Source organism: Otolemur garnettii, unplaced genomic scaffold, assembly GCF_000181295.1.
Source record: "Otolemur garnettii isolate 467f Iridium unplaced genomic scaffold, OtoGar3 scaffold00060, whole genome shotgun sequence".
NCBI lineage: Eukaryota > Metazoa > Chordata > Mammalia > Primates > Galagidae > Otolemur > Otolemur garnettii.
The window spans coordinates 557,382-569,593 of NW_003852455.1; the positions used below are offsets into that span (position 1 = coordinate 557,382).

The window sequence follows — 12,212 nt, forward strand, 5'->3', positions numbered from 1 at the left end:
AGGCGTCTGCCACAACACTTGGCTATTTTTGTTTTTTTTGGTTGCAGTTTGGCCAGAGCTGGGTTCAAACCCGCCACCCTCGGTATATGGGGCTGCCGCCCTACCCACTAAGCCACAGGCGCCTCCCTGAAAACTCTTACTAAACCAAAATCTGTTTCCCTGTGACTTCCACTATTTAGAGCAGCACAGTCCATTTATTTCCCTCAAGAAAACTAAGAATTAAAAACCTCCAGTTCAGCTGGTGTGCTTCATGTCTATAATCTTAGCACTTTAGGAGGCTGAGGCTGGTGGGTTGCTTGAGCTCAAGACCAACCTGGGCAAGAGAGACCCTGTCTGTAAATCTAGCAGGGCCTTGTAGTGAGCGCCTGTACTCCCAGCTATTTGGGAGGCTGAGGCAAGAGGATTGCTTGCACCAAAGAGTTTGAAGTTACTGTGAGCTACGATGATGCCATGGGTGACACAGTGAGACTCCACCTCAATAAATAAATAAAAACCTCCAGTTCCAGCTTGGTGCCCACAGCACAGTGGTTATGGAGCCAGCCATATACACTGAGGCTTGCAAGTTCGAATCTGGCCCAGGCCAGCTAAAACAACTATGACAACTTCAAAAAAAAAAATAGCTGGGTGTTGTGGAGGGCACCTGTAGTCCCAGCTACTTGGGAGGCTGAGGCAAGAGAATCCCTTAAACCCAAGAGTTGGAGGTTGCTGTGAGCTGTGACGGCATGGCACTCTAGTAAGGGTGACATAGTGAGACTGTCTCAAAAATAAATAAATAAATAAAATTAAATGGCGGCGCCTATGGCTCAGTGGGTAGGGCGCCAGCCCCATATACCCAAGGTGGCAGGTTCAAACCAAGCACCAGCCAAACTGCAACAACAAGAAAACAGCCAAGCATTGTGGCAAGTTCCCAAGTCCAGCTACTTGGGAGGCTGAGGCAAGAGAATAGCTTAAGCCCAAGAATTTGAGGTTGCTATGAGCTATGACGCCATGGCACTCGACCAAGGGTGACATAGTGAGTCTCTGTCTCAATAAAAAAAAAAATTCAGCATTGAATACAATGCTCTGATCCTAGTAAATAATATACATAGTATTTCAATTAACGTACACCAGAACTTTACAGTAAAAACAGACCCAGACTTTCCACCTTTTTTGTTTCACATACATTTTAAGAGAGTAGATGTACTCACTCTGCCTTTAGCACTCTCCTATGTTTCTTTAGAAATATATTTGGAATGGAGTATTTGAATTCTCAGGTTTTAGGAATGTCTTAAAGTATAGAGAAAGAAAGACTAAAGGATCAATGATTGTTCTGTGAATAAAATCTACTAGGTTTTGTCAGGCTAGCAATAAATGCAGAGGTTAGGCTTATGGTTTATAAATGGTTAAGACCTGTTAGTAGAGGATAAAAAATGCAAGATATATTTAATGTGATAAATAATTTGATTCTGTTCATGAATCTCATGAACAGAAAACTTCATATTACCCAAAGTACTCTATAAAAGCATCACCTGCATATCTAGTCCGCACGACACCAGGCTTTGAGGTCTCTGAGGTCGAAAAGCTACAGAGGAACAGATATTGGAATGTCTCTTCAAGGATCTGCTAACTTTCTTATTTTCCAAGTCTAGGATTTTGATTGCCCCAGAGTCATCAGCAGAAGCCAGCAGGTTCTCAGTTTCATTCAATGAAAGACAATTGATTTCTTCTTCATTCACATGAAAATAGTCCAGGATACCTTTGAGGGACCTGACATCCAGTATGCTTATTGTCTCTCCATGTGAGGCATAGAGCTTGGTGGGGCAGGAGGGAGAAAATAAGACACTGGTAACATCGTCAGCCCCTTGGAATTGCATGTGTCCTAATGGAGTCCCATCTTCACCCCAAGCCACGAGACCGCCACCCTCTGCTCCAGAAGCCACTAGTCCTTCTTTACTTGCATTCAGGCAGAGAATAGGAGAAGAATGTCCGCCAGTCCACTTGGCTGCCATAATGGCCCAGAAGACTCTGTGAAAGGGGGGTAGACAATAATCTCGTTTTATACAAAAACGTGACAGAAGTATAATAAGTAGTATTTCATTTAAATATTTTAAAAAGATATCTTTAAAAACTCAATTAATAAAAAGACACTTAAGGATCAAGTCTACAAGGCTAGGCGCCAATGGCTCACACCTGTAATCCTAGCATTCTGGGAGGCCCAGGCAGGTGGATTGCCTGAGCTCATGGGTTCAAGAGCAGCCTGAGCCAGAGCAAGACCCTGTCTCTAAAAGTAGCCAGGCATTGTGGTGGGTGCCTATAGTCCTAGCTACTTGGGAGGCTGAGGCAAGAGAATTACTTTAGCTCAGGAGTTTGAGGTTGTTGTGAACTATGACATCATGGCACTGTACCAAGGGTGCCAAAGTGAGACTCTGTCTCAAAAAAAAAAAAAAAAAGAAAGAAAAAAGAAAAGAAAGGATCAAGTCTACAAAAACCTCACTGAGCACAGGGTTATGGTATACTAGATAGCATCTCTAAAGGGGCTTCCCTTGCCATCAGAGACCCAGGTAAGTCTGATCCTCTGTTCTTTGATATGAGATCCATGTAAAGGGGCTTCCCTTGCCATCAGAGACCCAGGTAAGTCTGATCCTCTGTTCTTTGATATGAGATCCATGTAAGAACAAATATTAAATATATTTACTTTAAATTAGGAAAAATTTTTCTCCTTTTTACTTTTTAGAGACAGAGTCTCACTTTGTCGCCCTCGGTAGAGTGCCATGGCGTCACAGCTCACAGCAGCCTCCAGCTCTTAGGCTTAGGTGATTCCTCCTGAGTAGCTGGGACTACGTGCCTGCCACAATGCCCGGCTATTTTTTTATTGCAGTTTGGCCGGGGCTGGATTTGAAATTGCCACCCTCAGTATATGGGACTGGCACCCCACTCAGTGAGCCACAGGCGCCGCCCAGGAAAAATGTTTCTTTTAATGAGAGGCCTGGACAATATCAGGTCATGTATTTTTGCCTCAGCCTCCCAAATATCAGATCATACATTCTATCTGAATACAGGCAGTTCCTGAGTTACAAACATCTAATGTACAACTCATACTTATAAATGGAGGTTATTACAGGTAACAGGTACATGTACCCGTTCCAATCTACATACAAATTCAACTTAAGAACATACCCACAGAACCTATCTTATTTTAACCCAGAGACTTCCTGTAATATTTTAGAGAGTAAGCTCTATAGCCAGACCCTTCTGCATGGTATTAGCAGGGTGACCTTGGGCAAGTTATTGAACTTCCCCTTGACTCACTTTTCTTCTCTATAAAATGGGGATAATAATAAAGCCTACTTTATAGGATAACTGAAAGGATTAAATGATAATATATGTAAAGCACCTATAATTGTGCCTGGTACATAATGAATGCTCAAGAACTGTTCCTATTATTACTTTTTTTATTTCTATCAGGCTGGTCAAAGTGGTATCATATATACTACACCAGTGGTCTCAAAGTGGGATCTTCAGATTAGCAGCATCAGCATCACCTAAGAACCTGTTAGAATTATAAATGATAGCAGGGAACAGTGGCTCATGCCTGTAATCCTAATACTTTGGAAGCCTGAAGTGGGTAGATTGCTTGAGCTCGGGAGTTCAGAGACCAGCCTCCGCAAGAGTGAGACTGACCTCATCTCTAAAAAAAAAATACCCAGGTGTTGAGGTGGTTGCCTAGAGTCCCAACTACTCAGGAGGCTGAGGCAAGAGGTTTGCTTGGTTGCTGTGAGCTGGCACTCAACCCCAGGGCGACTGAGTGAGACTCTGTCTCCAAAAAAAAAAAAAAAAAAAAAAAAGAATTATTATAAATTGTGAGATACCACACTACACTTACTGAATCTGAATCTCTCAGGGTGGGACCTGGCAATGTGACTCTGACATAAATTAGAATTTAGAATCTATATTACATGAATAATCATCTGGGGAACTGGTTAAAAACATAGACCTTTGGATCTTACCACCAGAGACTTAATCAGTAGATTATCTGTTTTTAAAACAATCCTTCTCATTGGTTTTATTCCATTTTACAGTTAATCAAACCAAGTCTCAGAAATTTTAAATAGTTTTTCCAAGGTCACTCGTAGGATTTGTACATGGGATATAAAGGGATCTAGAATTTTTAAATAATGAAGACCCTTTTCTGATAACTCTACCATTTTGTTTTCTTTGAAAGTACAGAAAATGACTAAAAGCTGGTAAGTCATTACTGCTTTTAAATGTACTTATGTACGTTCAATCATATTATCATCTACCTGCGCTTATACATATATGGCACAGTACTTAAGTGTAAAATTTAGATTGTTGATCCCTTAGGAATCCCGGATGTATAGACTAGAATTGCCACATAAAAATACTACCTTGCCTTACCTAACTACAGGTCAATGCAAAAAAGAAAATCAGAGCAATTTATACAACTCTAAGGGTTAAACAAAAAGATGCAAACAAATCTGTCTGGATATATTTAATTTTTTCATTTCATAAGCCAAAGGAAAATTTACTGAGTGTACAACTACCAGAGTTGCTTTACTATTATCAGATGTTTGAATTTATCTTAATGGTACAGAGACACATTTCCTAATATTACTTATAAAAGTCATTTAAAATAATCTGACAATCTGCCTAGATTTTCCATTCCCAGTACAAAGCTTATTTCCTCTCATTCCAGACAAACAAAATAACCAATAAGACTGCAAAAAAACACTGATCCATTAGTAATCAAGTGTCACAGAAAGTTACAAAATCAGATATAGCAATTTTCATAAAGATGACAAGACAAAAATATATATTTTTTAAATTTCAGCAGAAGTACTCAATTAGTACACAGAGGAAACTAATTAGATACTGAAGCAAATAAGATTTGAAGGAGAGGAAATGACTCAGAGGGAGGCAGACAGGGAGCTCTGGTGGTTTGATTTTTGCTGACAAGTACCGAAATAGCAGCAGTTAAATAATTTTCTGACATATTAAGGACTCTTGCCAAAAGTTTCAGATAAACCAAAATTTTAAGCAAAAACTATTAATATTTCGACTTAGGAATTGTCATATAGACTTATTATGGAATAAAGATGCTATCCTAACTTAAAATATGAAATCTGAGTTAGGTATAAAAAAGGCAATTTAAGTTACATATAATTTTGTTTAACTGTTATGAATCTTGGTGTTGATCACTTCTTTGTTTGGTTAGAGTTTTTATTTTGCTATGATGAATCAATTTTATTCATTTTAACTATTTAGCATTCTCTCTTTTATCCTGTATCTTAGCTCCTCTGAGATAAAATTTTTCTTTTTTTTTTTTCTTTTCCCTGAGACGAGGTCTTGCTCTGTTACCTATGGAGTGCAGTTGTGTCTTCATAGCTTACTGCAGCCTCCAACTCCTGGCCCCAAGAAATCATCCTGCTTTGCCCTCCCAAGTAGCTAATACAGGCATGTACCACCACCCCACATGATGTTTTGTAGCAATGGCGCATCCCTGTATTGCTTAGGCTGATCAGGGTGATTTTTTTTTTTTTTTTTTTTTGAGGCAGAGTCTCACTATGTCACCCTAGGGAGAACGCCATGGTGTCACAACTCACAGCAATCTCAAACTCTTGGGCTTAAGCGATTCTCTTGCCTCAGCCTCCCAAGTAGCTGGGACTACAGGTGCGCCACAATGCCCGGCTATTTTTTTTGTTGCAGTTGCCATTGTTGTTAAGCTGGTCCAGGCCATGTTTGAGGTCCCCAGCCTTGGTGCCTGTGGCCAGCACCATAACCACTATGCTACGGGCGCCCAGCCGTGAGACAAGTCTCATATGTTGCCTAGGCTGGTCTTGAACTCGTGGCCTCAAGCAATCCTTTTGCCTCTGTTTCCCAAGGTGTTAGGATTATAGGTGTGAGCCACTGTGCTCAGGCACCTGTCTAGTCAGAAAAATTAAAATAAAGACCTATTACTGAGAATGTTAAGAAAATGAGAGCTAGTAAAGCCCCATAAATCCATACACTCTGAGGCTATTAATTTTGGACTATCAACATTTATCATGCAGAATATTGATCAATGATTCAGCTAAAGCCCATAAAATCATTTGTTTACTTGGTCTATAAAATTATTTGTCATGGTCTGAAACACACTCAAAAATCACCATGAAAAAGTTAGACAATTCAGATTAGTATGGTACAGGGTAATGGGGAAAATCAATTCTTTAGAACTGAGTTGGCAAGCCAAGGTTTCTTGATTTTCTATTACTGGGACTGAAAAGCCTAGCAGAAATAGGTTAAGTGCAACTATCTCCACATTCAAGTCAAGTCAACAAACTTCTCTTTTCCTATGTAGTTGCCTACAGGGTCAAACATAGCCATTAATCACATCCTACTGTGAATTACTTTAATTACATAATAGAGTCCTTCCTTATTGAGATCACAGAATGGGTGAGGGAAAGGTGGGGTATTTTTTTTCATGCAACACTGTTTTGAAGATAAAGGTGGGGTTCTTTGAGAACATTTTTAGAAAGGGTGGAGTGCCACACTTTGCAGACTGAATAGAGGGCAGAATGAGTACTGAAAATGGGGAAATGGCTTGCTGGGGAGGGTGATGAGCAGGTGAAAGATCTGTATAACAAAAAGGAGGGATTAATATAGGTAATCATTTCCTACTTTGAAATTCTACCTGGGCCCCTGGGGGAATAGTCTGTCCCTGAAGATCACCTCAATGTCTGGACTAGATTAGCACCAGAATTATCTCATTGGATCCTTCAAAGGGTTTACCTTACTTACACTGTAACAGGACAAAGGCCAAATTTTTTAGTTTTAAATAACTGAATGATCTTTACTCTCAACACTTTGCTCCAGTCACACCTCCACTGTCCTTTACACACTGGTACCTTTAAAGCTGTTCATTCTGCGTAGTTGTTTACCAACCCTTCTCAGATGAGCCACCTCCACTTATCCTTGAAGACTAAAAAGAAGTACAACTGTCTTTTCAGACAAACTATGGTCTAATATTCAACAAATATAATTTGAGGGATAGTCACCATTGCTATAATCAATACTGGTCAATTTTTCTCCACAGATTTGGGTTTTCGGAAGTTGGTCTCAGAGAAGCTGGAAAGCAACCAAATGACTGAAGGACTGTTGACTGGCAAAAATGAAAAGAATTAGCTTGGGTCAAAAAACATTCGGTAAGAAAGGACTAGCAAGTAAGAATCAAACATTATCTTTTGTTTCACTAGAGCCCAAGAAATGGGTTACACACAACCAGAAACTTCAGGAAAGATTTATTTTTTAGAGAGTCTTATTATGTATCCCTCGGTAGAGTGCTGTGACATCACAGCTCACAGCTCCCTCAAACTCTTGGGCTTAAGTGATTTCTCTTGCCTCAGCCTCCCAAGTGCTGAGACTACAGGTGCCCGCCACAATGCCTAGCTATTTCTTTGTTGCAGTTGTCATTGTTGTTTAGCCAGCCTTGGTGCACATGGCTGGTGCCCTTCCCACTGAACTATGGGCACCACCAAGATTTACTATCATTATTATTTTTTTTTTTGAGACTGAATCTAACTGTGTCACCTTGGGTAGAGTGCTGTGCTGTCACAGCTCACAGCAACCTCAAACTCTTGCGTTCAAATGATTCTCTTGCCTCAGCCTCCCAAGTAGCTGGGACTACAGCGCCTGCCACAACACCAGGCCATTTTTTGTTGTACTTGTCATTGTTGGTTAGCTGGCCTCCGCTGGGTTCCAAACGGCCAACTTTGGTGTATGTGGCTGGCACCAAGCCTATTTTATTTTAGAGATAGTTTCACTTTGCCCCCTCGGTAGAGTGCTATGGTATCACAGCTCAGAGCAACTTCAAACTCTTGGGCTCAAGAGATTATCCTACCTCAGCCTCTCAAGTAATTAGCTGGGACTACAGGCACCTGCCACAACAGTTAGCTAGTTGTTCTATTTTTAGTAGACAGGTCTTGCTCGGGCTCGTCTCCATTTTCTGAGAGCAGAAGATCCACCCACCTCGGACTCCCAGAGTGCTAGGATTACAGGCGTGAGCCACCGCGCCCAGCCTCAGGAAAAAAAAAAAAAAAGAGTTCTTACTACATATAAAGGTTGCAAGACACTAGAGTTGACTAAGGGAGTTTGTGAACACTATTATTATGATAATTACTTACTTTGTAGTGATGTTTTGAGAATGACCAAAGTGCTTTACACAGTGCCTGACTTTCTGTGGCTCAAGTGGTACTAAGATTTCCTTAAGAAAACTTTTGGGGCCACCTAGAAACAGGTAACATGACCGAATAATGCTAAAATTCTTTCCCTTGCAAGATATAATTACAACCTCCACTTCATTTCCTCTATTGGAATGTTTAGTTGCATTAAAACACACTCACTTAATTAGCTTATAAAGTGGTGGATCTGGAAAAGACCACATTTTGTCCGAAAAATTTTAGAACTGGCACTCAAATGTCACGTTAAGATAATACCAACATTTGGTGGGGGGGAGTAGGAGGATTTAAGATGTAGTCACCTTACTTTTCGAGTGCACAACCGGGACGAACGTTCTGATGCGTACACTTAGGAAGAACGAAAAGGCCTGACCAAGAAAAGACCAGCCAAGGTAAACAAGTAGGATCCAATTCAAGCCGAAATTAGACGAACTAGGAATTGGCTAGCAAAAAAGGCGAGTTTCATACGCTAACTTTGAGTCTGAAACAAGGACCTAACTGGCACAAAAAAACTTCATAGGAGAAGGAGCTTAGAAGAACAGATGCGAGGCCACAAACCACAAAAAGGAAAAGGTACTGGAGCGAAGCCCCAAACCCACCGGCACTAGCCTCATACCTGCAATTCCCGCTTCCCTCCGGGACGCCCGGTGATGACCTCACCCGCGGGCGCCCAATCCCGTCAAGCGTAACGCTCGAGGCGCCTCAGCCAAACAGTCACATCCGGGCCAGAGAGGAAACGCGAGCGAGCTGGGCGTGCGCCCTTGCTTCGTGCCCTCAACCCGCATGGCGGAGCCACGGGCGCGCCGCGCAGGGGCCGGCGGAGTCGAGCGGCTCCGGCGCCCGCGCTGAGCCGCGGGGGAGGGGCGGAGGACGCCCGTGCGGCCGGTGCGTCTGCCCTCAGTGAGGCGGGGCGCGCGGCGAACGCCCCCGGGCAGGGGCGGGAGTGGTGGAGGCGCCGGCGGTTGGCACTGAAAGGGGCGGTGAGCGAGCTGCTCCGTTTTCAAGGCGAGGCTTGGCCTCCGGAGCAGAGACGGAGGGAAGCGGTGGCGGCGGCGGCCCTCGGGCCGGCTGGTGAGGTGATGGCGGCGCCGACCCCGGGGGCTGGAGGAGCCTCGGGCGGCGCTGGCTGTAGCAGCAGCGGCGGCGCGGGTGCGGGCTCGGGCTCTGGGTCCGCGGGGGCCGGGGGCCGGCTGCCCAGCCGGGTGCTGGAGTTGGTGTTCTCCTACCTGGAGCTGTCCGAGCTGCGGAACTGTGCCCTGGTGTGCAAGCATTGGTATCGCTGCCTGCACGGCGATGAGAACAGTGAGGTGTGGCGGAGCCTGTGCGCCCGTAGGCTGGCAGAAGAGGCTCTGCGCACGGACATCCTCTGCAACTTGCCTAGCTACAAGGCCAAGGTGAGGGAGCCCTGAGCCACGTCGCTGTCCCCTGTCCTGTTCCTTGGCGCCGTTCTCTGTGCTTTCATCTAAGCTGAGTCAAACGCCTCGCCTCACCCTCCCGCCTTTCCGCGGTTCCCGTCAATACCTTTCTCACCCCCTTCCAACATAAAGATCCTCTTTTCTTTGGATTGAAGTTCTGTTTCCTTAACCCACCCCACTTCCGTGATCCACTTTGTAAAAGACTAGATGGTTTCCTAGCACCGTTTCCATCACTCGTTCTATTTTTGACAGTCTCTCCCCTTGACAGACCACCATTATTCTACCTTTTAATACGTTCATCCTATTTTTTCCCCTGGCCTCCAAATAGGCATTATTAGATTATCTCGGCTGATTTAGATCAGTTGCTAAGATCTCTGCTTTTACACATCTCACGTTTTCCAGGTTCTGATTTATAATCACTTTTTCTTTATTTTTGTCCAATTTCCCTTTAGTTTCCTCCACTGTATTTCAGGATTACAAGTGAGTGTGGTTCTAGGCATCCTGCTGACTCTAACTGTATATATAGGCTTTTATATAAAATCCTCGCTTCGGACCACTCAACTGTCATAATATTACTTTGTCCTACAATCTACTTCTTGGTAACTTTTTCATAGTTCTACCTTGATGTGTGTCTTTTCTGTTTGTCCTCTACTGTGCTGATTCCAGTTTTGCTGCTTCCTTTTTTGCTTCTGGATTTTGGTGCATATTTCTGCCACCTTCACATATAAAGTAAAGATGTCAAGTGGCAGGTTGTGGCAGGGTTGCAAGGATTCTCCAGGCCGTCCAAACAAAGGGCCTTGGGCTTGGGTTCAGTTGGATAGCTGACAGCTGTTCAGTATAGCAGTGGCCAAAAGCATGTATAAGAGAAGATGAGGTCTGATTGGAGTATAGTAAACAAAAAATACATTAGTAACTTTCAGAGGGTAAATATTACTTTTGAATGTTAGATTATCAACAAGGTGAGAAGTGTAAGAAGTGAAAATTTTTTTCATGTGAAATAGATGTAAAGTTTATTCTATAATAAAAGTTTCAGTTTAATAAGATGAGGAACATTAATGTTAAGTATGTCAACTATCAAGTTTTTCTATTAAGTGAAATAATATTAATTTACTAGGACGACTTGTGCACGGTAGATGCTTAGTGGATACTAGTTGTAGATGGTTGCAATTTCATCTTCATTTGCCTGATAAATGTGTAGGTTTCATAAGTTTTTGTTTTTTTGATTTTAAATTGAAAGATGCATCCCAATTTTAAGGATGTTAAAAGGGGTGGAACTGCATTTTTCTTTTCTTTCTTTTTCTTTTTTTATAGAGACAGAGTCTCACTTTATTACCCTCAGTCAAGTGCTGTGGCATCACAGCTCAGAGCAGCCTCCAACTCCTGGGCTTAGGCGATTCTCCTGCCTCAGCCTCCCGAGTAGCTGGGACTACAGACTCCTGCCAGAACGCTCAGCTATTTTTTTGTTGCAGTTAGGCTGGTCCGGGTTTGAACCAGCCATCCTTGGTATATGGGGCCGGCACCCTACCCACTGAGCCACAGGCGCCACCCTTTCATAAGTTTTATTTAGTTTTTATTTTCTATAGATTTTATTATTAATTATTTTAAACTAAGAAATTTTTTGTAATTGTAATAAAAATGTTCACAAATCAAAATTAGTATATGATATGTAATAGATAATATGTCCATGTGAGTCAAGCTTCAATAGAAGCAAAATTATATCAAGGAGAATGTCTTCCTTTTGCCCTTTTTCCTCAGCTACCATTCTGCATTGAGGCAACCTGTGTTCCTCTTTCTTTGGTATCCTTCTGGAGATATTTTAGGTTTCTTAAGTTTTTAATACTTTGCTTTTCTACCATGTGCACTATAGGTATTGTAGACTTGTACTAGTCATGTTCATCATAGATGTTGCATGAGTTTTCTTGACTATTTCTAGGATAAAAGATTAATTCAAAAGTTATCAGATAGTCTTGTAGGGAAGTCCTCAATCTAATAGAGGAGAAAAAGTATATAGACATAACTAATGCATGGTAGAATTTTCTTCTTACCATTAGAGACATAAAGTATACTAGAAGTTCAGTGAAGAGGGAAATTTGTAATTTGGATTATTGAGGAAGGTTTGAGGTTAAGGTTGTATTTGAGCTGAATTTTAAGATGAAGAGAATTTAAATATTTTAGGAAGAGGAAGTACTCTGAACAGAAGCAAAAGACTTAATACAACATACCTTTTTATTCAAAAACAATGAGTGTCAGAGACAGGGCTCAATTTTGCAGATGCAATGTCAAGTAAAACAGACATGAACTCTTGGGGATGCCATGTCTTATGGAGCTTACATTCTAGTGGGGGAAATGGATATTAATTAAATAATCACACAGATATAAAACTGCATCTTGTTCTATGAAAAGTATTATGGGCTCGGCGCCTATAGCTCAACCGGCTAAGGCGCCAGCCACGTACACCTAAGCCGTCGGGTTCGAATCCCCAGCCCGGACCCGCCAAACAATGATGATGGCTGCAACCAAAAAATAGCCGGGCGTTGTGGCGGGCGCCTGTGGTCCCAGCTACTTGGGAGGCGGAGGCAGGAGACTC

The 12,212-nt window shown here is 42.3% G+C and overlaps 2 protein-coding genes across 2 annotated transcripts in view; one reads left to right on the plus strand and one right to left on the minus strand.

The window, feature by feature from the left end:
• WDR53 (WD repeat domain 53) overlaps window positions 1-8,982 on the minus strand; it is an 18,360-nt gene extending 9,378 nt beyond the window's left edge. Inside the window, exons 1-2 of the mRNA XM_012806905.2 lie at window positions 8,827-8,982; window positions 1,509-2,004 (exon numbers count right to left, since the gene is read on the minus strand). Of these exons, the coding sequence (XP_012662359.1) occupies window positions 1,509-1,988 (480 nt within the window). The 5' untranslated portion in view covers window positions 1,989-2,004; window positions 8,827-8,982. The remainder of the gene's footprint in view (window positions 1-1,508; window positions 2,005-8,826) is intronic.
• Window positions 8,983-9,164: 182 nt separating this feature from the next.
• FBXO45 (F-box protein 45) overlaps window positions 9,165-12,212 on the plus strand; it is a 16,126-nt gene continuing 13,078 nt past the window's right edge. Inside the window, exon 1 of the mRNA XM_012806906.2 lies at window positions 9,165-9,604. Within this exon, the coding sequence (XP_012662360.1) occupies window positions 9,290-9,604 (315 nt within the window). The 5' untranslated portion in view covers window positions 9,165-9,289. The remainder of the gene's footprint in view (window positions 9,605-12,212) is intronic.